At 35.6% G+C, this 27,723-nt stretch overlaps 1 protein-coding gene and 1 pseudogene across 7 annotated transcripts in view; both read left to right on the top strand.

Moving 5' to 3' along the window:
- The window catches only part of St3gal6 (ST3 beta-galactoside alpha-2,3-sialyltransferase 6), a 55,119-nt gene that overhangs the window by 10,308 nt on the left and 17,088 nt on the right, over positions 1-27,723 (top strand). For 4 of the 7 annotated variants that reach the window (XM_013362760.4, XM_040270488.2, XM_013362759.4 and 1 more), the window contains 4 exons: positions 6,833-7,002; positions 19,219-19,318; positions 21,658-21,735; positions 26,430-26,533. In XM_013362760.4, coding sequence (XP_013218214.1) covers positions 19,230-19,318; positions 21,658-21,735; positions 26,430-26,533 — 271 coding nt within the window. In that variant the 5' untranslated portion in view covers positions 6,833-7,002; positions 19,219-19,229. Of the gene's footprint in view, positions 1-1,975; positions 2,058-3,583; positions 3,772-6,832; positions 7,003-19,218; positions 19,319-21,657; positions 21,736-26,429; positions 26,534-27,723 lie in introns of all 7 variants that reach the window. The other 3 variants (XM_013362758.4, XM_021733091.3, XM_013362761.4) reach the window with 3 other exon arrangements.
- LOC120884498 (PCNA-associated factor pseudogene) lies at positions 21,746-24,639 on the top strand (annotated as a pseudogene).

The raw sequence follows: 27,723 nt of genomic DNA, 5'->3' as shown, positions 1-27,723 counted from the left end.
CATCTGGATCTTTCCCAAAGTGTCCTTCCCTATCCTCACAGACTCACACTGGGGTCATGTCCCTCATGCAGTTTCCCCTAGTTTCTCTGTTTCAGAATCATCATTAACAAAATAAACAAATAAAGCAGCTCACTGTATTTCTAAAATGAAATTCCTCGAACAGGTTGGCATGTTTTAAAAGAAGACTTCATTTTTCTGCCCTTATGCATATCATTTGAGATAATAAAAAATTCCTTAGATAAAAGAGCAGTCCAACCATTAGATTTTCATTAGTAATAAAGAACTAGGCAGAGCTTATTAGGCCCCCGGATATACTTTCTTTAGCAAAGGTTGGTTTCAAACCGCATTACAACTTTTCTATTTTTTTTTTTAATTTGTTGCTCAGTTTCTGGCATTAGGGAAATCACACAAAAGGTACTGTAATGAAATCCCCAGGGTGATTCCATGGGGCTCTGGCCAATTCCTGCATTTGGTGTTCCTGTCCTCCCTTGGGGATCTGGGGACTCTGCTGGAGTCATTTATTTTAAATGCTCTTAGCACAGACTGTCCTTTAGTCTCTGACTTCCCCAACCTGGAGTGATTACAGAGTAGATGTGCACTCCCCAACTTCCTCTTCCCTTTTGTGAAGAAGCCAGCAATTATTACTCATCACTATGGGAAAGTTTTCTAGTCATTAAAAAAAAAAATCACAAACTTAGGAACATTTCAGAAGTTGAACTTATGTCAGTTTTGGTTTCTGAACTATATGCCATTCTTTATTCTCTTGTTAGGACCCTGTCAGCTGGTGGATCTTTGGAGAAGGAGTTTTAATTTTGCATAATTGACAAAATTAAAATAGTGCTCTTTCAACCTATGGTTAAGAGGTTAAGGGTGTTTATCTTATGTTTGTATGTTTAAATGTGTACTACATGGACTTAGCTTTAAAACTCTGAACTCAGTCCTTGCATCCTATAATTCCATGGTCCATGAATAGATGGATAGTAAATATACCAGATGGATTCCTGGATAGGTGGGAGCTGCTCTCTCTGCCTGGACTATTTTCTATAAAAAGTGTGGGATGAATTTTGGAGCCATTCAGGATTGCCTCCTGAATCTTGGGAGAATTTTCCTTAGCCCACAAGGATTGCTGGGGTCTGAACTAGGAAACTTCTAGTTGGCTTGCCCATGGAATGTGCTTAAATGTTTTCTAGTTGTTTGTGAAAAAGGTACCAGATAGTTGGACTCCATGCAACACCCCCAAGGTGTGCTGGTGTTAACTTCTTTCCTTGGCAGCCCAGATTTCTTTTTCTATTTACCCTCTTAGGAATGGTATATACTTCGTTGGAAATTGACTAGAAGAGACTTTTCTTTCTCTTCAATTTTGTTTTTATTTTTTTTATTTTTGTATATTCATGACTGGATTATTTCAAAGTGTGAAGAATACAGTCATTAGTAAAATGATTACCCATATCTCAAAATATCTACCTTTTGAGATTTTCTCAAATTCTTCTTTATAGAAGATAATATTAAAAGTATAGGACTCCTGTAAATGAATCTTCACATACATGTAGCCCTGCCTCTAGTTTACATTTGATAATAAACCTTCATACAATGTCCTTGAGCTAAAAATTGCCGTTAATGTGAACAGATCATTGTTTATAGTTACAGCATTTATAGGTCTAACCACTTCAATATCCCACAAGAGGCATTTTATTGTTTAGTTTAATTGTTTACTTTTTAGAACATTGTCTCTTGTGCGTAGTAGGCACTTTACATTCTTCGATTCTCAAAAAGTTTGGTAACTTTTCTGTGAAGTTGTACCTTGGATTATTTTCTGGTCAAAACAGAAGACAAAGTATTCCAGAGAAACATTTGCTGTGTTTGTCTATAACAGGCTGATTGTTCTGCGCAGCCAGTGCTTATCATGAAGAGACAGTAGCTGTAGAAAGACTATTTTCTGTACTTACTTTCTCTTCATTATATTTTGTTTCAACAGGAATGCTTGTCAGCTTTTCATCCTGTGACAAAATACCTGACAAGAATACCTTAGTGGAGGAAAAACATTATTTTGGCTCAAGGTTTCAGAAGATTCAGTCCATGGCCCCCTGGCTCCAAGGCAGAAACATCATGGTGGAAGGGTGTGGCAGAGGAAAGCTGCACAGCTCCTGGCAGCCAGGACACACACACACACACACACACACACACACACACACACACACAACCCCTTCCAGGGCACACCCGCGCCCCCCCCTTCCCGCTCCTTAGTGACCTTCCTCCAACTAGGCCCTGCCTCCGGGGTAGTCCACTCAGTTGCTGATAAACTCTCATGACCCTCATGATTCAATCCCTGCCTAAAAGCCCCACCTCCAAACCTTGCTACATTGGGGTCCATGCTTTCAACACGAGACTTTCAGGGACATCACAGATCCAAACCATACCAACAGGGTTATTATAGATTCTCATAAATTAGAAATTTATTTTCTCAGTTTAAATACTCTTTTACTTTTCAAAGATGTAACTATTTTAGATATCTAGGTATTTTTATATGACTCGAAAGGTTATGTTTTAGAAAGAAACTGTTTGAAAATAAAATTTTGATCTTAAAGTATTTCTAGCAATTTGAAGGATTTCCTGGCTTAGCAAACTGTTTTTACTGAACTGGCAAAAAGATATTTGACTTTAAAATAATATTTAAATAAATTCTCTGAAAACAACCTAAATGTCTACTCTAGGGAATAGATAGCTCATGAAATATTTGGTTGATAGGATACTCTTTGACATTGAAAAAGAATAAACCAGACCTTAGATGTGTTACATGGTAGACCTTAAAGTCAGTAGAATATTATGTGTTTACTATGTAAATGTTAAACATCATTTGCCATGTAACTTTTATGAAAGTGTGTGTGAGTGTAAATAAAAAGTGGATTGAGTAGCTATCGGAACTTATGATAGTGATTTTTCCTGGGGGGAAAGGAACATAAATCTGTATTTTAAAAACTCCAAGAAGATATGGTAATTTTGGTTAATAGGTTCCTGAGAATTTATTTCATTAACATTTAAACAATCTGTGTAATACTTTCTAACAAAGGAGATTCTAACTGATAATCAGACATTTATTAAGACTCTGGGAGTGAGAGTGGGCTATTGTTTAATGTCTTAGTATTTCACAGTGTCATTCTATGAAAAATGAAAATTAACAGAATGAACTCTGAACATGAGGAAAGCTCCCAGCTGAGCTGGCTCCTGGGGAGCTGTAGGAATATCTAACTGCCTGAGTCCAAACTGTTCTGGGTACCTTTTAGCTTGAGACCTTGGGTGAGTCATTCTTTAGGCCTGTTTCCTTACCTCTGTGACGAGAATAGTCCCCATCTTAGTGCTTTTGTGGGGATTGTATGAAGTTGTGCATGTGAAATGCAAGTGTATGCATGCAGCAAAGATCAGCTGTTATTATTTTCACCAGCATCCTTGCTACCCATGGGCTCAGTTCTTCCAGGATACCATTTTCATTCTCACCTCAGAATAGTTGTCAGTGCTGTATCCTATTGTCTGGAATGTTTTTCCTTACCACTGTGTTTCAACTGGTTCACTTTTGCTTCTCTTTCAGAGCTTGCTAAATATGCCACAGCTGTAATTTGATAATTACTTATGATGACTTGCTAATGTCTGCCTCTCTTGCTGGGTTGCAAACTTTTTTCTTCTTCATGACTATATCACTGGTGCTTTAAACCGTATCTGGCCTCCAAGAGCACTGGGAAATTCCGTATTGACAAAATCAACAAGTTACTCTAGAAGGTAAAAACACCATGCAGAGATAGTTTACCAAGAAGTGAATTTGACGCAATGCACGTTGCCTTAGGTATTAATCTTCTGATATTAGGAAGTAAATTTAAGATTATAGGATTTCATATTATCATGTGTATTGGTTTTTTGTAATAATAAATTATAAGGAACTCCAAATAAAGACCTGCCCCTTATTTGTAACTTGGCCTTAGGAGATCATCCAACGGATAGTGGTTATAAATACTATCACATGTTTTTATTTTCTGTGAAAAGCAGGACAGTTTACAATGCAGGAATCTTAAGGTTTTGTGGTTTACTCATCTAATTAGCCACTCTTAACCTAACTCATTTTTTTCTTTTAAAAATAGCAGAAGAGGTAAAGAAGAAAAATTCACTGATAGGAGATACTTCAGAAGGGCCAGAATAATCTAAGCTCATTTCAAATGAACTAACATAAGTAGTTTGAAAAGGGTACTTTTATAAGTCAAATGGGATGTTATTTGTAACTTTTATGCAAAGCCAAGCAATAAAAGCCTTTGGGACGGGGACTTTTACAGTCAAGGAAAAAGCAAGAAACCAAACCAGTTCTCTTTTATTTTAAAATTTTGTGGGGGTACCGGGGATCAAACCCAGAGCTTCATGCATTTGAGGCAAGTGCTCTAACACTGAGCGATTCCTCTCTTCCCTGTTGCCTGGTTCCCTTTTAATTGCAGGACTGTTTAGTATGGAGAGAAATATAAGAATATTTTAAATTTTGAGGAAGAGCTATGTATTCAGATATCAGCATATTGCTCCAGGAAAAGTAAAGCACAAGATTTGTAATTGAAAGCCCAAAGTTTTTAGATAAATTGAGGAGTAGAATAAAGTGAGACCAAGCAAGAACCCGGACTTTCAAAACATTGAAGAAATTCTTATGATTCAGATGGGAGGTAGGAAGGTGAAATTCCAGGGCTAGGAAAACAGTGCAAAGCCCCACACTAACAAAGACTCATCCCCTTTAGAGACATGATTTTGTAATGGAAATCACTGGGAAAAATTAATTTATAGCCATTTTTTAAGGTTCAATGTTTCTGTCAACTGTAGAATATTAATATATTTTCCATTCATTCATTGTTTTCAATTACTTTCCAAGCTCAGATTCAAAGCAGCATTTTTTTAAAAAAATGGAAGTGAAATACATTTTCTTTAGAAGTATGCAAAATTAATTATTACTTGGAGTATAATGTTGGGAGTACTGGAAAATACCGAGCTCCACATATTCAGACACTTTGTATAGCAGCACCAGGAAGCTAGCTGTGAGTGCACATTATCAGACCTGTGATTCCAACCTGATTGAGAATTGGCAGCTGAACAAAGTGCTCACATGATTCAATGGAGATTAAGATTGAATAAGCATTCCTCTACAAACCCCTGCCAAGAGGACCTTAGAAAAGAATATCTTTACTTATGGGTGACCCACTATCCAACCATGTAACCTATTATTATCTTTAAGCACCCTAAATATGATCAAGTTCTTCCTAGTACAGAGAGAGCTCAGACCTACCTCCTTAAATTCTTCATTCCCTGACCTTTTTGTTTAATGCCCTGGAAGCCTTCAGAACTAAGCTAATTCCCCTTCTTCTTGAAGGCCCTTCAAACATGAAACTGGGCTACTTTGTTTCTTTCCTTGATTTAAGTCTTTTCTGGGTAAAACTAAATCCCATCCTCAGCTCTTTCTGGTAAGACACTGCTTGATTTTTCTTTACTAACTTATTCAGACTAAATAATTCTAAAAGATTCTTTCAACTTGTAACTGATCCTTTGCTCCAGTTAGTAATAAGTGATAGTGGATGGAAGATAATAAATGCTCAGGAGTAGTACTTTGTATAAATTTGGGGAGAATAATTCTGATGCACAAATTTGTCATGTTCTATAATTTCTTTAGGTTCAAAATCTGTCTCATGGTGAAGAGTTCTCCTCTGTTATAATAGTAGCCACCTTGCTTTTCTTCTAGTTTCTAAATGGGTCAAATATTTAGTACTTCAAAGTATAATGTATATAAAAATATATGAAAAGAATCATTTTCCTTTGCTCTATGAATATTAAATGTATGCACTTTCAGAAAAAAAAAATCCCTTGTATTGCATAACTCAGACTATCAACTGACTGACTTTGTCTCCAGGACCTGTAAATCAAATGTTGCATGCATACAACGAACAGATAGATATTGTCTCTGTGTGCTCAACTTTTAAATATTTTGTTTTTTTTTTACTTGGTGGAATCTGTTTTTGCATATTACTATATGATTTTCATAATAAGCAAAATTATTTCCTGTTGAGGACATTAGATTTATTAGTAGCTTCTGATACAAAATAATCACCAGAGTTTTGCATTTTTGATATTTGTTTCCTAAGATTGTTTTAAAAATACAAATAATTTCTAACAGAAGAAAACATACAGTTTTTGTTGGTTAATTTCTGTGTCAGTGTTAGTCTGTGTAAGAAAAGCTATAGTAGGAGCAATGTAAGAATGTTTTTCAACTCTTTTTTTTTTTCTTCAGGAAGTGGTCTACAACACTTTCTGACACTAGTTGGTCTTGTTAATTCACCCACACTTCCTTCCTGCTTTTTTTCTAGATATTTCTGTTATTCTTAACCTCCTTCTGCTCTCTTTCTTTCATCTAAGGTTTTGAGGGGCAAGCTCCTTCTCTCACCTCTGCATTTAGCAACAAAGCTTTATACGTGTGGAGAGAAGCTGAAAAATAAAACAGATGGCTATTCCATTATCAGGTTGCTTTGGATTAATTGAGCTGGATATGTTATTTTTCTTGAGGAGATTGAGCAGGATCCTTTGGAAGACCAGCCAAGAATGGCAGTAATACAATTTATGCTATTGATTTGGCTGTTGAATTTTTTTGTTTATTTCATTTTGATTTTGCATTTAGTAATTTTGTTACCCTGTAAAGCAGTGTATAGGTATTCAGAAGTGAGTCTATTAAAATAGTGTTTTCATTACATTTTTTTTAATGGCTTCAGAGTTTTCTTGAGTATCTTTGCTATTCTTAAAAGTAAGATATCTTTATGTTTTATTTTAGCACTTGCAAGGGAAGAAACAGCCAAATCCTGGGTCTTGGATCATTTGTGGTAGAAGGCCTCAACAATTTAGCAGACAGCCTCCTGAACCTTCACATCTGGGTTGCTCCTAACCACACTCTTCATCTTTAGGAATAGAGGGCCATTGAGAAACAGATTCCTAAAAGTGCGGGTAAGCAAAAGATAACTCTATCATTATCTTAGATTCTTTCCATGTAAGTTTGAACATTTGAAATGTTCTTATACAATGTTTCTGTTTTTAGCAGGTGGTGTTAAAAAAAAAAAAAACCTCTGTTTATACAGCTGCTTGTTATTTGCCCTTATACCAGTTTTGCAGGTGCCCAGGAGGCCCATGAGAATGTCAGTATAACCAATCAAGGCCTTTTCAAAAAAAAACAAAGTCAAGCTACAGAAATTTTAACTACAATTTTTATTTTCAATCCAAATATGCCTACTCTGTGGCTGTTCTAAGCTAATATGGAAGCAAGGAGTAAGCAAACTGAAGTTAAAATTACGACATTGTGTGCAATGCAAATGTTGTAGAAATTCTATTAACAACTGTAAAACCTCGGGCAAGAGATTTGCTCTCAATATATCCCAGTTATCCTATTCCTTAGTAATTGCCTAAAATAACTAAAATCAGCATACTACACTGATGCAGAAACATCAGTCTTCATAGCAGCAAAATTCACAATAGCCAAGTTAAGGAATCAGCTCAGGTACCCGTCAACTGATGAATAAATTGAGACGATATATTATATATACACAATGGAGTTTTACTCAGCCATAAAGAACAACAAAATTATAGCATTTGCTATTTTCATGCTAACTGAAATAAACCAGACTCAGAAAGTCAAGGATAGAATGTTTTTTCTCAAATTCGGAAGCCAGAGCAAAGGAAAAGGAAAAGGGAGAGGATTTAGATTAGTTGAATAGAGGAAGGAGCTTGAGGGGGAAGAGAGGAAAAACGAGAAAAAAGAGGAAATACAGAATAAATTTGACAAAGCTAGGCTATGTACCTGTGTAAATATACCACAATCCCACCTTTATATATATCTATGAAGCATCAATAAAAATACAATTAATAAATGGAGAGAAGACCACTAGATGAAAAGGAATATGAAGAGGGAGAAGAGGAGGGAAAAAATGAAGCAATAGAGACTGAAATTAAGCAAATTAAATTCCATGCATTTATGATTATGTCAAAATGAACCCCACTATTATGTATGATGATATTGCATTAATGAAAACATTTAAAAATGGAGAGAGGGAGAGGGAGAGGGAAAGGGAGAGAGAGAGAGAGAGACAGACAGACAGACAGACAGACTTGCTCTTTCTGGGCCTTGTTTTCTCAATAAAACTAATTCTAATTTCCTTTGTATTTACATACAGCAATTAGCAGTAATTAATTTCATTAAAATTCCCTTAAACAACTTTGTTTATTCTCCTTACTATTCCTGAAGATTCATGCACAAATTTAGGACACCAGCTTATTACCTTTTATCTAAAGTTTAAAACAAAAGTGCCCACTAGGAATTGGCTACATGTTCAACCAGTGAAACTTGGTAGTCTTTCTGATTCATTCAGGTTCAAGAACCATTATTCTAGCAAATTCGTTACATTGCCCAGTTGTTTGGCCATCTTTTTGTAAAGGACTCATATTGACAGAGAACATTATGCTTTTGTGATTCTGGAAAATTTGGATAATCACAATGGTCTTGGATTTTGTCCTTAGGAGTCTCTAACTCTTGCTTGTTCACACTGAGATTATTTGTGGCGGTTTCAAACTCCTTCCCCAGCATAGTCCTGAGCCATTTACTAGACTTGCACAGCTCTTGCCTGCCACCAGATAGGGTGGCAATGGGGCTAGATACTCAAGTTTCTTACTTCCTGGAACCTCTAATTGAATAGAATCTGGCTTGTAATCTTGGTGATGTGTGCATCTGGCTTTCCTGCCAATCTTCACTTTTATTATGAATGATACCTATTTGCCAACTCAAATTATTTGTAGAGTTCTTGATTTTTTTTCTTGCTTTATGATATTAGTTTGAAATGCTGGGTTTAAATCTGGATTTGTTATGTGTTTGCTTTTTAAGTCTCAGAGCAGTTTTATTATGAAAGGCATAAAAGGATGAGTTTTCTATAGCCAGAAATAGGGTCTAAGTTTTGCTGAAGACTTACTACTATTTTGAGTGTCTTGCATTTTATATTCAGAAGTGGGTTAGGAAGATTTCATGTCACAGATACTTTGAAATGTTAAAATTAATGTGAAGAAATAATAGCTACCACAGTAATGGAAACTTAATTTTTTGAAGCTATCATTATTAGCACAATGTTACAAGTCATTAAGAATCATCAGGAAGTTTTGAAGCTCATTTTTTTTTTTTTTAGTGAAGGCTTGGTATACAGTAGCTAGTACTTCACTAGTTGGAAAAGAATTAAGACAAGAATATGTGAGTCCTTCCATGTGCCAGATACTTAGATGCTTTATATTTATTATTTACAATAGCCTTATTGTATTATTGTACATTGCTGTTGTTATTGTACATCCTATAGAGGAAACTGAAGTATATAGAGGTTAAGCAAATTTCCAGGAGTATATAGCTAGTGAAAGGAAAAATTGATGTTCAAATTCAGGGGGTCTGAGTCTGATGGTTAAGCAAGCTATCCTAACACCTACCTATGCTGCTGTCTACAAGAACAAATTGCATGAAGATGAAGAAGTAAAATGGAAGAACCAAATTATAGTAGTCTTAAATGCTAGTCTTAGTGATTTTTATGTTCGTTTGTCAGACAATGAGAAACCAGTGAAAGTTTTCCTGTGGGATTGGTAACAAGAGGAGATATGAGCATTTCCCCCCAGGTATAATGTATGGGCTGGTTTAAGGGGGAGAGATTAGAGATCATTGGGAATAGCTGAGGTAAGAAGAAGTGAGAATGTGGCTTTAAAAACAGCACTGAGATGGCAGCCTGAGAGCACCTGTCCTGAGGTGGGCAGAGGCTAAGGAGATCTAGAAGCAAAGGGAGAGAAGTTACTGAGACTCAGGCTGGTGCCTCGCACACAAGAGGAAGTGGTTCAGGAATTGAACACCATGGAGATCAGAGAGGATTGGAACAAAATAAATGAGTGTGTTTGGCAATAGCCATTAATTTACTCCTGTATTGACTTGGTTTTTTTTCTTATGGAATAAGTAAATACTATTGTGCTAGAGGATAATCCCCATAAAAAAGCTCTTCTATACTGTCAACTCCATTACTTATTGGCAAGATCACCTTTGACAAATTTTTAATTTTTTTACAATGCCAGTTGCTTGATGTTACTCGCCTAAATGCCCTCAACCTTTCTGTTCTTCATAACTCTAAGGTGTGTAATTCTTGAGTCCACGTTGTAAATAGCAATAATTGGAAATATTGTTTTGAATGTTTGGCCAGTGATTCATTTGGCACTTTTAGGTGAATAAACAGAAGTAGAATGAAGTGTATGGTATAGGTATAATGTGAAGAAAGGAGTCCTACCAGTAGTATCAAAGTGATACGGGAGTAGATGGAAGGGTAGGATGGACAAGTGTGCAAGGAATTTAAAAAGAAGCCACAAACATTCCCTAAAATGGTGAGAAATTTTTCTCAAAGCCACTTCTCTTCAAAGAGAATCTGGGTAGTTCCTTCAGGGAGAATTCTGTTGATTAGAAATTTTAAAAGGTCAAGCTCTAAATACTTGTTTAAGGGATGTACCATGGGACTTAGAAGGAGCTTCTAGTTCCTCTCAAATATTATTTTCTGTGAGGCCCTGATTCTTCCAGGGGGTTTCATTTCCTCCCTCCTTGACCAATGCTTTTCAAACACTGAGATCACTGAGGAAGAATCTGGTTAAAATTCAAATCCTGCCCTGTAAATCAGAGGGTGGGGCTGAGATTCTACATTTCTGCCACTTTCCCAGGTGATGCCAATACTGCTGGTTCATGGAACCACACTTTGAGTAGCAGAGGTCAAAACCATTTTGCTTTTCTTCTCATTATAAATAATCAAAATAATTTTGAATCAGTGTAATTCAGCTCCTTTACCAGACTGTGAGCCCTATTTTTCATATCCTAGATTAGAGTACATATACAATATGTGTGTGTGTGTGTGTGTGTGTGTGTGTGTGTGTGTGTGTGTGTGTGTGTGTAGATACATAGGCAATCTCTTATTGATGTGAATAGGTTAAAAAATGTTACTTTGGTCAATGATTTGTATTATTCAGTATCCTCAATAATTTGTATAGTATTTGAGTAATATTTGTTTAGGCAGGGGGTTTTACTTTTAAATGAGATGTTGAAGTAAATGTTTTGTTAGAAAATGGGCACCAGCATATGATGTGAAGTAAGGTTTTCAAGTAAAGTTAAAATACATTTGATGTATGATTTATGAAAATGTATTTCCACCCAAAGAATTGTACTTGAATATTCTATGCAGTTTTATTTACAATAACCAAAAATTGCTAAGAAATTAAATGTCTATTGTGTAGTGAACTAATAAATTGTCGGCCATACAATGACATGATGCTTAGCAGTAAAAGTAAATGATCTTCTTGTAAATTTTGCAACATGGACAGCTTTTTCAAAGGCATTATGCTAATTGAAAGAATCAAGGAATTAGATACACACTGTGAGATTACATTTATATGAAATTTTAGAAGAATTAAATAGTGAAATTATAGTGATAGCCGATCAAGTTGCTAGGGGCCAGGAAGTAGGGGAAAGGAATTGAGTGGAATGAGGAACTTTGGGGGTTTATGGGAATGTTTAGTATCATGGCTTTGGTGATGGTCACATACATGTATACATTCTCCCAGACTCATCAAATTGTACACTTAAAAGTGGTGAATTATATTGTATAAAATTTTATCTCAATAAAGCTAATTTGTTTTACAAAAGTAGCCATAGTCATTACCTGTTCACAATATATAATACTGTTTTGGAGGTTGATATCTTATCAGTAGAATATTAATTAATATTAAGAAAATTTTTAAAAAGTATCCCCTCTTAGAGAGCTGGGGCCTGGGGAGAAACCATGAATAAACAGAAGTGCCTTTAAAAGCTTCTTTGTCTATTTGCAATGGAGCTGAATCTAAAGCAACAGATCTCGAAAACAGGAACTCCAGTTCATTTATTTTTAGCATGCAGTGTCGTTGCTATTAGTTGAATGATTGTAGTGTGTCTAGCTGTGCTATTAAAAAAACAAAATTCTGCTGAAAAGTCATTTCTTTCCTTTTCATATTCTTTCCCCTGAGTGCACTGCATTTTCTGTAGGAGATTTGGTCATCTGCTTTGGCTTTGGCAGTAAGGGCTTAGATTCAATTAGAGATGCAAAGATCTGTCTCCATATGCTCAGTACAAAATCTGGCAAAAGCTCTGGCTTTCTTGAGAGACTGCAAGAGAAGGGGTGTGTGTGTATGTATGTGGTCGCCTATCAATGTGTTAAGGAACTGGGGGAGGTGAAGGAAAGATAGTCAATTGTACATGTTCCCCGTTTTCTTCCATGCAGGAAGAAAAGAGATATATATTTACCAATCGAGCAGAATTTATGCAGTTGCTTCAATTTGTTAAAACTACTCAAGCTGCTTTTTTGGAAGGGGACATAAGTTAATTTATAATTTCTGCTAATTTATTCAATAAATGTCAGGGTTTTTTTTCTTGATTTGCACAAAATAACAATAGCTAATACTTGCAGATTTAAATTAAGCTTCTTCAGGTGTAATATTGCATGTTGTTAACTCTGTATGTACTGTTCTTTATTTCTTTAGTTATTCTCAAATACTATTCCATCAACTACATCAACAAGACTACTAATTCCTTAAGATTTATCTCTTTAATTGTAAACTGAATAGAGTTTTATATTATAGTGTTTTCAAATAAAGTGTATTTTGTTTGTTTTGAGATGGAGTTTCCCTATGTTGCCCAGATTTGTCTTTTACATCTGTGCTCAAGTGATCCTTCTGCCTTAGCCTTCCAAGTGCTGGGATGGCAGGCACATTCTCCTGTGTCTGATTTTAAAAAGTTCATTTTAATAAATGCATACATTTAATGAGTATCAACCCTTTGTTTACATTTATTTTGGTGCTGGGGATTGAACCTAGGGCTTCATGAATGCTAGGAACACGCTGTACCATTGAGCTCTACCTCTGTCCTCTATTTTACTTTTAAAGGTATTATTAAATGAATAGGTTACAGTTTTAAAAAATACAATAATTATAGTTTTCCATAGTGTGCAACTTGAAAGTATGGGCTTTGAAATCAGACAGTCTTAGTTTGAATTTTGGCTACTACTTTGAGTATTAAACATCTCTAGCAAAGAGGTGATAATACCCTTGACCTAATTATTATGTGCAAAAGGGCTTGCTGGAATTGATTAAGTGCTTGGTAAACTATTCTGTTATTTACACCTTTTGCAAGTGGAGGTGATCCTTGGTATATAAAAAAGGCTACCCCATATATTGGGCTATCCAACCATACTTTTTTGTGAGGGTGGGTGGGTATTAGGGATTGAACTCAGGGGCACTCGACCACTGAGCCACATCTCCAGCCGTATTTTCTATTTTATTTAGAGGCGGGGTTTCACTGAGTTGCTTAGGACAACCATACTTTAAAAAAGGATTATGAGTTAAATAGGACTGAGCCCTTTACATCTATCACTGTGAGGTCCTGTGCTTATCCATTAAGGCTTGTGTTATATGCAGATGGCCAGGTCTAGGAGGCTTAGGTTTAGAGGACCTTTGGATTGGGACCAAAAGAAACAGATATTAGCTGGGTGCAGTGGCGCACCCCTGTGATCTCAGTGGCTTGAGAGGCTGAAACAGGAGAATTATAAGTTCAAAGCCAACCTTAGCAACAGCGAGGCATTTAGCAACCCTGTCTCTAAATAAATAAATATTTTATTTAGAGACCTTGTCTCTAAATAAAATACAAAATAGGGCTGGGGACATGGCTCAGTGGTTGAGTGCTCCTGAGTTCAATCCTCAGTAACAAACATTAATGCATGGCTGGAGCTGGAGGGTCTGTCCTAGATTTGTTTATACAGGTTTGTTTAAAATGTCCTAGGCATATTACTGTAGAGAATAATCACAAAACTGAGTTGTAAATACAAAGAGGAAGACAGGCAAACTGCAAAATCTGTTGTAGACTTCAGTGTGTATCAGTGTGAGCTGAGGGCCAGCAGAGACCTGAAAGGAGGAAGGCTTCTCAGAGGACTGAGTGGACACAAATGTTATCAGGGCAACTTGGTAAAGGTGTGGAGGTAAGCTATGAAGACAGATACCTGGCTAAGGGATAAGTTGTGGCTGAAATCTAGCTGTTGCTAATATATTAGATATTGGGTGCTCACAGGACTATGTGAAATCAGAGGAGCTGTTATTTTCTAATTTGCACAAAAATTCAAGTTATCGGGTGGTATTAAACAGCATACTGGATGTGAGAGGAGACCCAGTAATGGAAAGATAAAGTCATCTGTCACTGAGGAAGCAGGAAGGAAAGGGAAGCCTTGCTACAGACTGGCTTGGACATGATTTTGGATCCTAGATACAAAATTCACTGAAAGATTGGCTGAAGAACTCCTGGAGCCTAAGAGAAGAATAAAGACTTTACAAAACTATGATATCATTTAAGAATACAGCAGCAAGAACCCATTTTCAGCAGTTGTGATACTCAAGATTGGCACAGGCTCAACAAGAACTGGACCAAACTATTGATCTTTAATCAAGGGCTCCTGGGGCTCCCTTTTCTTAGACCAGGATCAGTCCCAGAACTTGGTGACTGTGTCTGAAGAAGGACTTTAGAAAGCACCTGCAAGGCCAAGGATGTTTCTTCCTTGGTGTTATATAATATTTATTGAGATACTTTCGTACTTGGTAAGTAGAACAAAGTTTCCAGAATTCTTGCTGAACACAATATTTTTTCTAGCTGGTTGAGAAAACAAGCTCCCTTTGGTTTGAGAAAGCATTAGAAGAATCTGCAAATAAAAATCTGATGAGTTTTGAAGTGTCATTTCATAGGATTTGTTTTGTTTTTATAACAGGGTTGGGAGGAGCAGAATTAGAAGGAATGGGGTTATTATTAATATGGTTTTATTTCAGCAGAGTTTATATCAAAAAGACTATAAACTTTCAATTTTGCCAATTGATGTTAAATAGATACTGCTTAAGGAGTTAAGGAGAATCGATAAATTAGAGAAATGTCATGTTTTGTCTGATATCAAAAGAATGTGCCTGTGCTCATTGGTGAAAGCTCACCTCTGTGAGAGGCTGTGTGGTACAGGGACTCTGGTGTGGTAGATTTAGGTTTGAGTCCCGATTCTGCTGCTTGTGAACTTGGGAAAGTTATTGCACCTCTCAGACCTTCAGTTTCATCATCTCTAAAATAAAAATTGCAAGTTTACTACTTCCCTCACAGGATCATTGTCAATATGACATAAGATAATGCACCCAAAGCATTTGTCCTCCTTGGCACATGGTAAGTACTCGTACTTCACAGGAATTCAGATCAGCTGTTATTCACTGAGCATGTGCCGTGTACTAGGCATTTAAGGTAAACAAGAATTAACACAAAGCATCGGGGATCTGCAAATTCAATAACTGTCTGCTTAGCCTCTTCTTTGTGACAGTGCTATGTTAGAAGTACTAGAAATATAATGCTAGAGAAGACAGACAGGACCTGCTTTTGTGGCACTTGCTGTCTTGTGGGAGTACTAACTGTACCATCTGTTATGGTCTATGCAGTTCAGGAAATCTGTTATTTCTTTTTCCCTCCATGGTTCTGTACTGTGTCCTAGAGCAGTGTTTCCCAAACTTTTCTGTACGTAAGACTCAAATTGGAGGAAGCTTGTAGGGACTCCAGAATCTGCATGCTAACACCCTTCACCCCACTGGTGCTAACCCTTGAATGCTGCCCTAGAGCTGCCTTCCTTTCACTGCTGTGTGAGTTGACCCTTCCAAAACTGCACACACCAGCACGGCACCATAAGGAGGTTTCAGATTAGAATTCTCTCTAATGCATTTTATCTTGAGATGACAGGATGACACCAGGAATAGAACTCTGAAAGGGTCAGACTGAAAATTTATTTCTTTCTCCCTTGAACTGTGTGATCTGAGACAACTTTAGAAACTTTCATTTCCTTATTCATCAAGAAAATCATATCTGCACACCCATTTGACAAGCACATTTTGAGCCAGGTGTGAGCCAAATTATAGACATTCAAGCTTTGTATGAACCTCAAAGCTCCATACAAATAAAATATACATTTTTTATTAAAATGGAGGAAAAACCATTGCCACAATTGAGCTAAGTTCAGAGTTTGAGAAGAAATAAATATTTGACCTTTGCCAATGAGCTCTACTTCCCTCTCTGCCCTTTATCCACCCTGAAGAGGAATAATTGCATTGTGATAAACTTAGTCAAAGATGTTGTAGGGTCCCTGGTTTCAGAACCACCTGCAGCCCCTAAACTGGCATCTGTCGAGTTCAATGTCAAGATCTTGAAACATGTTTGTATGGGCAATTGAAGCTGTATTCCAAGGCCTTAGGTATTTGTGAAAGCAAACACCCTATGTTAAATTACAACTAGTTTTCCTTTGATTGCTTTTCACAAAGCAAGATGGTCATCCATTTATAGAATTTTAATTACAGAACTCATTTATTTATGTTAGCTTTTTCCTGTGAACAAGCAGAGGAACCATACGTGTTTATCACAAGGATATCCTGGTTGACCCTGGTCTACTTTGCAATTTGAATATCAAAGCTTTAAATTGGCCATGAAATATTAGAGAGTAGCCAAGCTTCCTACTTTAAAAAATTTTTTTTTCAGGTGCTATATGTAATGGTTCTTCAAGAGTAGGTTCATTTTACTTTTGAAGGAAAAAAGAATGCTTTCTCACACTTATTTGTTTTCAGTTAAACCACATTTTTACTGAATGAAAAACAACAAAACAAAAACCTTACCCATAACTTCATGCTCTGTAATACATAGATTGCCCAAAGAGTATGTTTTCGGGGTTAGATATATGAATTTTAAATGCTGACTTTTAAAATCTAGGCCTTTATACATTTTCTTATCTTAGATAGAAATAAAATTTGCAGACACTGATAAGTTGCATCCTTGTTGGATATTTACATAAATGATATTATTCCTAGTAGAAATATAAATGCTTAATTTGAACAATTTAAGCAAGTTGTTAGTTGACTATTTTGGCCAATGATAAATTGCCTTCCAGGACAGTGTAATAATCCAATGAGGTAGAGGGTGTGCTCTCACTTGCAAATATGTGAGGACGCTTGGGTTGCAAGAAGCAAACTGGTTTACCTAAGGCCACCCAAGCTTCATGTGCAGTGGGGCTGTGAATCATGTTATCTGATCTCCAGATAATGTTAATTCTTCACAAGAATCATGTCTACTAAATTAGAAGTATGTGAAAACTGAAGTTTGTTCCTTTAATTTATTTGTTTATTTGCTTTTTCCTGACATAGCATTCATTTCTAACTAATGTATAATAGTGGCATATGGGAGTGGTGGCTGCACAGAACAGTAGCTAGCAGCAAGAGAGGAGTCAGAGAAATCTCAGCCAAATAATTATTGCAGCTTAGGACTGCTTAGCAAGTAAGCCCACACCCTGATTAGCTCCAGAGGGTCACAACTCTAAAATGCCTAGCACAAATATAATTTTTTTTTAAGATTATCTTGCCTCACCAAGAAAAGCTCAAATTATATTTAGTGTATTCCACTTAAAAAGACAAGGAGGTGGTTTACATTTTTCAGTTGAACTTATTTTTTTCCATACTGTTATGGGTGCATTACAGTACATAATGGTGGGATTCGTTGTTATGTATGTATTTATTTATTTATTATTTTTTTAATTCTTTTTTATTGGTTGTTCAAAACATTACAAAGCTCATGACATATCATCTTTCATACATTTGATTCAAGTGGGTTATGAACTCCCATTTTTACCCCAAATACAAGTTGCAGAATCACATCGGTTACACATCCACATTTTTACATAATACCACATTAGTGACCGTTGTATTCTGCTACTTTTCCTATCCTCTACTATCCCCCCTCCCCTTCCCTCTCATCTTCCCTCTCTACCCCATCTGCTGTTATTCAATTCTCTCCCTTGTTTTTTTCCCCCTTTCCCCTCACAAACTCTTATATGTAATTTTGTGTAACAATGAGGGTCTCCTTCCATTTCCATACAGTTTCCCTTCTCTCTCCCTTTCTCTCCCCCTACTCGTCTCTGTTTAATGTTAATCTTTTCCTCATGCTCTTCTTCCCTGTTCTGTTCTTAGTTGCTCTCTGTTTTTATGTATTTAAACAAACACAATTGCACTTGAACTTATTTACCATTGAAAGTGTGTCAACATTATGTTATTTGGAAATGTATCCAACCAAACTCCCACTTCCTATTCTGCATTGCTGTAATTGAGATTAACAGATATGGATAGGAGTTAGAATAGAGACACATACAATTGTTTAGATGAACTATAAACTAAGTAAGGGAGGCAGAGAAATAGCACAGCTATTTAAAGTCACATGCACTAAAATAGAAGATTTATTATGAAACCATATATCAAATTTGTCTTTTGCATTTAATTACATATGAAAGTGGGAGTTTTTCATTTCCATTTTTGAAGCAAAGAGTAGGGGGTTAGACAAATGTGTTAGAGTGGTTTATAAAAAATTTATTCTATGAGGGGTTTTTCCACTTACATTATAGAAAGAAATGTGTTCAGATTTTTGTCTGCACATGTGCAGTGAACTATGCCGATTCATTACCAAAAATAAGCAAGAAATCAGGTCAATATACCTGTGTAGAAAAATTGGTTGTCTAAATGTACATAAAAATTGAGGATGTCAGAAATATTTTTCAGTAGATGTTTACCCTCAGGTTTTTCAAAATTAAAAAGACCCATGAAAATTATAAGGTATGACATTTAAAAGCCATTTTAAGCTCTGAAAACATGTAATACTTATTCACATCTTAAGGCATATATTCACTTTATGTTGAGAAGGAGAAAATGGATATTCAACGTTTCTGAAAAACATTTGATATAGACATGTATAAAATTTTGTTCTGAAGGAACTTTTCTTTCTAACTTAAGAAAGTATTAGGTAAGTCCCTAGTTTTGAATCCATTAACTATTTATTGGTCTAAACACATACCATATTGTATTGATTAGCTGATATGAGGAGAAGCAGAAAAAATATTCTCATTCTGCACATTGAATATTTTCAAATTTACAAATCTACATTGTTTTCTTCTGTTCCCCTTATATATATTTATTTGCTGTGACTTCATATTTGAAACGTTGTGAAAAACTTTCTAACATTCTTCCCATTTCTTTGGACTTTGTCTTGTATTTCAGGTGGGCCAGCCATGAGAGGGTACCTCGTGGCCATATTCCTCAGTGCTGTTTTTCTCTATTATGTACTGCATTGTATATTGTGGGGAACAAATGTTTATGGGTAAGTTTCATTTTTGCTACTTAAACATAATTCCCAAACTAGACTTTCATACAAACTTACTCCTCAAATTATAGTAGAGGGACTAAAGCATTGTAATATTTTGTATCTTTTCTAAGTTTCCACTAAAATTTGGGGTCTAACCATTCCAGTATCCTGTAGATTAGTATATCTAACAATTTGAAAATTTATAAATAACACTACATTTTACTGACTCTCCAGTGAAGCTGTAGTGGTAACAATCTTTGGGACATAATATTTGCATTTATACAAGTTCATCTCCTTGAATTAATGGAGTAATTCTTAGTCTCAGTGGCATTTGACTTTTAGGGCCTAAAATGCTTAGATAAGAGATTGTTGATAAAATGTAAACACTACATTTGGTTTTCTTTGTTTAAAAGTATTTGATGAATGATGATATATGTATTTTTTAAAATAACTTTGACTTGATAATATCAACCCCCAAACTTTGAAGAGGCACAGATAACTTTACTTTAGGAAAAAAATCTCCATAAGTAAGTTTTATCTTTCTCGCCTTTGTCAGTCCTTTGGCTAGGAATAAAGTTTTGATGACCTTTAAATCCTAAATGGAGAGCAACACAAAATCAACTCAAAATACACTCCATGGCAACTTGCTGTCTTAGACAGAGGAGTTTTTTTTTTGTCAATTTTTCAATTCTAGGTCTTAGAGCTTAGATTATGCTTCTAGCTCATGCTTACTAGATAAAAATATTAATGGTTCTAGAACTAATTTCTATAACTAACTAATTGGAAAACAATTACAGTGCTTTTCTTGGAAGGAAGTTAGGCAAATGGCTACTGAAAAAAACAAAAACAATAACAATGACCCTGGGCTAGAGAGCTCTGAGGTCTATTATCCATTCCATGATGATTACCCAACAGTGGTCTCTCCCTCCATCTCTGTCATCCTTTCTATCCCACTCTTAGTAGTGAAAGACAAAAACCAGAGAAAACAAAAGCCTATTAAATTGTTACTTTCCTCTAGATCCTATTATTTGTCACAGGGGAAAGGACAAAATAATAAAAAGGGTCAAATACAACACAGTCTTTTGTCATCTAACTTGAGGCGTTTCCAAACTAAGCAAACACATTCTTACAATCATAGAAAGTACCCAGGGGAGTTATCTCAAAAGTGTGTGTGTGCACCATGAACTTGATTCCTTCAAAAAATATTTAAGATGGTAATTGTTTTTGCTTTAATATACACCCAAAGTTTGTCTTTGCAATATCCTAAAGTAGTTTGTTTTCGGTTTTAATGACCTTTGAAGTCTAATAATATATATCCCATTTTCCTCTAAATATAAGTCAGGGTTTGTGGCCTGATGTGCTTTTATACCATATTTATGTTTGTATATTTCTTATTTGTTAATCAAAGGGTCCTTGCCATTTGTGGTAGTCAACAAAAGATGTTTCCCTGCATAAGGACTTTATGAGCTTTTTAGTTCAGAAACCTATTTCAATATTTTAAATGTAAAAATCTTCTAAATGGAGATTTTGTATTTAAATATAGAAAATTATGTTTATCCATAAATGGGTGAGTCTGCTTCTTTCAGTTTGAATCCTGTTGATTATAGAAGAAAATCGATTATTTTTATAGCCTTTCTTCACATCGTTGATAATTGTCACTTAGGTTTTTATATTAAGCTATTTTATTCTTTCCCAGCTAGTCTGGATCCTGCTACCCTCCACCCCTTTGGTTCATTTTCATTGTTGTTCTCTGTCATGTTTCACAATGCCCTTTTAAATTTCGGAGACAAGTACTCTATTCAGGAGTCACACAAGGGCCTAACCTGTGCCAAGAATAGAGAAGCATTAGATAAGATTCCAAATGCTGTGATTTATGGAGTCCCTAGGATCATGAGGCAAAAAGCCTATTGAAACTGCTCAGGTCAGGTGTTTTTGTGATGTTCCCTGTTGGTAGGCAGCCCTAGATATGGCACGGTAGATGATAATCATGTGTCCTTGGAGTGAGTTGGGTTTCTCTGGTTCTTGAAAGAGTCTAAAAATGGAGCATGGTTTTGGCTTCTACCACCGTAACCCTATCCCTTCTCTGAGAGTCCTTTGACTCACTGCTCTTTGAACCACTTCTTGGGTAGCTAGTCACCTTGGCCTTTTCCACACTCCCTTGCCTTATACTTGAAGATCCTCAAGTGTGTATGGGACTCGGAGAGGGTCAGACATCAGGGCTGCAGGGTGGATTTTGACTCCCTGCCCAACAGCCTGTCAGTGGTGGAAACGAGCAGGCTCCCGGGCATTTTGGGTTCCTTTTGGGCATGCTTCCAGGTCTTGCTTTCTGACAGACACTATTTTTTGTCTTCTAGGGTACCACCTATAGAAATGAAGCACCGCAATAAGATCCAGCCTTGTTTATCAAAGCCAGCTTTTGCATCTCTCTTGAGGTAAAAATAAATAGACAAAATAAAGTGTTTTTTAAAAAAAAAAACCTGTGGCATACAAAATGTTTGTGTTTGCAATTGTTTTCAACACTGGTTTACAATTTTTTTTCATACAAATCTTAACAGTGTAAGGTGGGCACACCATAGTTAAGGAAGAGCTTGAATATCCTGTCTCTTTTCTGTGCTTTTAGTCAGAGCTCTGCACATATTTTAAGAAAAGGCACCAAAGAACTCAATCAGACCAGTATTCTTTCCACACAACTAAGATTAGAGAGGTATTATTTAGGTTTGTTCATAAAAATGATAAGTTTTCTTTAGGTTGTATTTTCCCCACCTTGTTCCCAAGCTATTTTCACTCTTATTATTTTGTGGTTTCTTCTCCTTTGCCTCTAAGTCAATCTTTATGATTAGAAATTTTGGTCGTTGTTCTGTGAAACTCCCTTGGCTGGGAATCTGTGTTTTTCTCATTTCCTCCTGTTTGAACATGGTGTGGACTAAAGCAGACAGTGTCCCAGGCACCTACAGATAAGTGGTAGCTTCTCAAGCTCCAAGAAATGTCCTTGGTTCCTTCACCTCTGCCACTAATTCTACATTGCTTTTATCAAGGAAAGCTGAAAATGCAGGAAGGAATCTAGTTTGTATATGTCCAACTCCCCAGTGGCAAAAAGGAAATGGAAAATTCTTCAGGCTGCCCCTAAAGATTCTGAAAAGGAGAATCAGATTACTGAAGAGGTAGGCAGCAGTGGTTTAGGAAAAGCAAAGAAGACAGTATGACCTTTGCAACTTCACCACAGAGATGATGAAAAAGAATAGGACTTAGTCATTGTCTTTGAATGATGTCTCCTGTTTACTCTGGTTTTCTAATGGGTAAATTTGCATATATATGTTTGTTCAATAAGCTTTGTTGAATAGGCATTTAATTTTAAAAGTGAGGCTAAAGTTTATTCAAAAACAAGTTATGAAATTGGAGAATTTGTAAAAATTACAGTTGCTTAGGTTAATATTCAATTTAATACAGTATATTGGTTCTTTTACCTATTATAAAGCTTCTTGTTCTTGCTAATATTAAATCAATGCATAATGTTCTATTTACTAATGTCCTGTGTTTGAGATTTGTTTAAGTCTGTATACTGATGCCATTTATATTGACATCTGGGCATTGAAATGATGCTATGCTTTTATTTCCTATATTTTCTTTGAAAACCAGAGTTAGAGCTTTCTTTGCACATAAAAAAAATCATATTAATTAAACTTAATTTCTGTAATTTTTCAGAGAGGGATCCAAAGATATTACCTTGCAAAATTTTGGATGGATATGGAAAAAGTCAAGGACAATTTAGCCTTGAGAGTTTAAACAATTGATAATCAAAGTTTCTAAAGCAACAAAAAGACAAAATACTAAATATTTTGAATCAGGAAATAAGATTCCATAAATCACATTAATAGGGAGAAATTTTTCTTGGCTATGTATTTGATTTAATATCATAATATATTACCCTTGGCACCTATACTTTTAAAGTTGGAAATCAATAAAGCATGACAGGCCAATCATGCCATAAGCGCAGAGCTGTGGAAAGTCCTTAGCATTTTCACTATACTTCTCACTTAACCAGTTGAAGAAGTTGAAACTGATGTTCTTGTTTTCCTAGCACTTTTTGATTACTGACAAACTATCAGTTTTCAAAATTAACTATGTTTTAACAGGCATGTGTTTCTGAAATTTGAAATAAGAGTACTTATTTTCACAAAAAAATTTTTTTCCCCAACTTTTACTCACTTTTAGTAAATGGCATAGAATGCAAATAATAATTAATCTATATGCAATGTAAATAGTGACTTTTTGCTGTAGTTGTCAGGATTTTCAAAGTGTTTTTTTTTTTTAATCCACACATGTACTTCTGTGTATCTTGACTTTGATAGATTGCTGGTCAAAAGCCTTCTAGATAATAAAAAATAAGAGACATAAATAATCACGTTTAATTGTATAAAATGGATATAAACTCTTCAGCATTTTTTTCATTAAGCTTGGGATCAGAATTCAGAATTTCTTTTACTATATTATGTGACTTTGTCTTCCCATTACTGGTTCTTAACCATTGGGGCCACAGACCCTTAGAAATCAGTCAGCTCTGAAAAAATTGAAGATACATACAGATTTTTTGTACATGATTAGATTTGATGGCTGTGTGTAGTCTTTCCATGGGTGTATGTCCAGGTAGGGCCACTACAAAACTAGAAGAGTGTGTTTATGCTTTTTTGACTATGACTCATAATAAAGACATTTAACTTGAACACAGTACATATAAGTATTTATAATAAGAAAAAAACCCAATATTTTACCTTTACTATCCAAGATATACTGTGTTCTGTTCTCTTCATATTTTTTGAAATATGCTGATCATTACTCCAAAAATTGATTTCATAAGCCACATGTAAGTGGTAGATAATAAGTCAATATGCTACTCTAGAATCAAGGTACTCTATAACTTTAATTAAAAAATGGATATTTACATCTTCAGAAAATCCCAAAAGGTTAAATAAAGTGTGTATACAAGTACATATGTTCAGCAGGTCTGTAAGTCTGTCATCTAAGGGACAAGTAGATTTGTACTTGTCAGGTGAGCATTACTCTCTGAGCATAGTCCCCTAGAGCTTGACATATTCTCAGAAAGAGAGGAATTATTATTATCAATCAGGAAGTTGCACATAAAAACCTGGAGTATTATAATGTGAACACCTTTCTTCAGAATTCAGTTTGCACATGGATTTTAGTTTTGTCATGAGAACGTTAGTGACTCCAGATGAGTTACATCACTTTTCATATCACACATTTCACTTTAGTTTCTTCACCTACATTGACTAATGCACTTTACTTGCCCTGCCAGGCTTTTTACCAATAACAATCATGGAAATATAATATATATTCTAATATAATATTATATACTGTAGTATATATTTATATGTACAATATATATACAGTGTATCATATGTTACAGTGTATATACATTCTAATATATACAATGTGACAATTACAAGTAGTCATTACTCTGTACATAGATTAATAATTATTTGCATTCTATGTAATTCACTAAAAGTCAGTAAAAGGGAAAATTTCTAATCAATGTGATATCATACAATGTAACATGTAACAGTATTTTGTGATATGATGCACTGCAGTATATGCAATGTAATATAATTATTACAGGTAAAGCTAATACTTATTGAGGCCCTGATATGTCTGAAATATGATATCAAACAATTATTTCACTTAGAAATATATAAAAGTCATCTAGTACAAGGTCCAAATGGAAATAGACATTAGTCATTAGTTAGCATCAGTGTTCCTATTGCTAACTCCAAGCAAGTCTTTTATTGGTGCAGTTAACTAGGGTTCAATTTTCCAAGGAAGACTGGGAAGCTCAGGAGCCTTCTCTCAAGGTCAAATCAGGTGACCTGATATTTCCTCTTCCCATGGCAGATCCTAGGCTTAACATTAACACTGATATAGAAATGACATTTGCAGGTTGACTGGCTCTTGAGACTGCTATCATTATCACAGCTGAATCTGGGACATCATAGCTGGAGCAGAGAGGGCTGGTCTCACCTACTTTCCTTCTCCTGAATGCAGTGTCATTTCGTAATTCAGCTCTGAAAACATTAAGCTCTTTTGACTTGCTCAAGTTTTATGACTCCTGAGTGACAAAGCCAGGATAAAATTGAGGCTCTCTCACTCTTCCTGAGTCTTACTTTTTGTCATGCAGCCCTCTGAAGCCCCTGTATCACTCTGATCTCCACTTGCAATTTTTAGACTAAGCACAAAACTCATGATGTGGCAGGAAAGATGGTGGCAGGTGTGGGACTGTGGTTAGGATTAGCTATATTTGTCCTGCAGCATGTAAGTACCAGCCAGTCCTTCTGCTGGGTGAAAACAGCATTTTAATATGAACTTTAAGATCCTTTCAAAATCTCACTTTTTTCTGATTCATAAAAATCCCAAAAGATTGATTTGGAGGGCTGGGAAAGTACTTCAGTGGTAGAGCTTGCCTGGCATGCACAAAGCCCTTGGTCCAATCCCCAGCACAGGGGAAAAAAATGAAATTTACTTAATCACTTTGTTAAATATGCTAAACTTTGTGTTAGGCACTAAAAATAAGAAAAACAGAGGCTATTCCTTATGCTGATCAAGCTTTCTTGTCCAGAGGGTTGGGGGTTGCCTTCAGTGCAAAGCAGGCAGTAAGAAGATAAATGCCCACATTCTTGTTCTTGGGTAAATCTTAATTTAATAATATTAGGGAAGAGATACATTCTAGCTCCATCTACTTTTTAATATGTTTTTACAGCCGAGACAACAACATACAAATGGTCCTTTTAACATTTAGGAATGACTTAATATCAGTACCTTTATTACTTCCCTTTGTTTCTTCCTGGCTATTCTTTAATTGCTTGGTGCTGTTTTAAAATTTTGTTTTCACCTCCACTGTAACAAAATTTTGTTCTCAGTACTTGGAAAGTGTTTCTATTCCAGTGTGTAGTTCCACTGCATATTCCATTCTATGTAATATCTAATACTGTCTTACATAAAAGATTTTAAAAATACAACTTCAGTTACAAGCTATAGTTATTTTCAGTACTTGTCTGAAAAGCCTGCCAATATAGAATGCTCTTTCATAATCAGTTTTTTTTTTCCTTTCTTCCAGGTTTCCTCAGATTCACCCCTTTTTGTGTGTGTCTGATTTTAGGAATACTGCTATAGTCACTGGTAGTGATCAGTTTTATTTGCCCTATGGGACAAAAAGATCAGGTCAGTAGCAGTATTCTGAACCTTTCCTGTTAAGTTTGAGTCCTCTATGGTGAGAACCACATGTTTATATAATTCCAAGGCCTTTTAATCTTTCTGACTCCTAATGATTCCTAAGGGATACAACTGGGGGGATGGGATGAAGGGAATTATATTTTAAAACAGAAATATCCCCCTTAAAGTTAAGTAATTAAGATGGTAGATTTTTGTTGTTGAGATTCTGTGTTTTACTTTTGTTCTGCCACAGGGTGACTCCTATGAGTTCTATACCTTACTTTATTCCAATTTAGAATTACAGGAGGGGCTGAGGATATAACTAAGTGGTAGAGTGCTTGTCAACATGTGTGAGTCCCTGGATTCAATCCCCAGTACCCACCTTCCCATAAAAAGAATTAACGGGATAACCCTGGATGTTAACTTCTTTCCTGTCTCCCCATTTCACCTCTTTTACCTGATTTGTTTTGTTTATTTCATCAGAGAGTTTTAGCTTCTTGATCAGCTTTTTAATTTAACCAGTGGGCATTTCACTTTTGCTAAATTTAGAGGGAATTATTTCATCTCCTAATGACAAAGCACTTTTGCTTCTGCTCATTGAGAACTGATTGGCCATAAAGCTTTAAGTTCTAGATTTTTGGGGAGACCTTAAATACCCAAGAAGTGGGGCTGGGGTTGTGGCTCAGTAGAGCACTTGCCTAGCAAGTGTGAGGGTTGATTCTCAGCACCACATATAAATAAATGAATAAAATAAGGTCCATCAACATCTAATATTTATACACACACACACACACACACACACAAAACCGAAGAGTTCACAGGCCTATGCTTTTGTGAGTCAGATTTTATTTTTTTTGACTGATTCTGCTTATTTTTGTTTGTTTGATTGTTTTGTTTATTTGTATTTTAAAAATATTTTGCAGAGAATTTGAGAATTGGTTTAAACTTACTCTTGGTTTTAATTTTAATGTCAGTTTCAGAATCATCAGATACTGTTAAATTTTTAATTACTTTTTATGATTGCTTTCAGGTTAAGCATCTTATTTCTTTCTGGGGTTTTGGTGAAATACATTTAGAGCATTACCATTTTGAATGTGCTTATGAAGTAGTGTCAGGGTAATTGTAGTTGTATCATTAATTTTTCACACATTAAACCAGATGTGGCCTTACCAGTTGGAAATAGGTTTGGGGGGTAGTGA

The sequence above is a fragment of the Ictidomys tridecemlineatus genome, chromosome 3 (genome assembly GCF_052094955.1).
Source record: "Ictidomys tridecemlineatus isolate mIctTri1 chromosome 3, mIctTri1.hap1, whole genome shotgun sequence".
Classification (NCBI taxonomy): domain Eukaryota; kingdom Metazoa; phylum Chordata; class Mammalia; order Rodentia; family Sciuridae; genus Ictidomys; species Ictidomys tridecemlineatus.
This window is presented reverse-complemented; position numbering and strand designations above follow the sequence as displayed.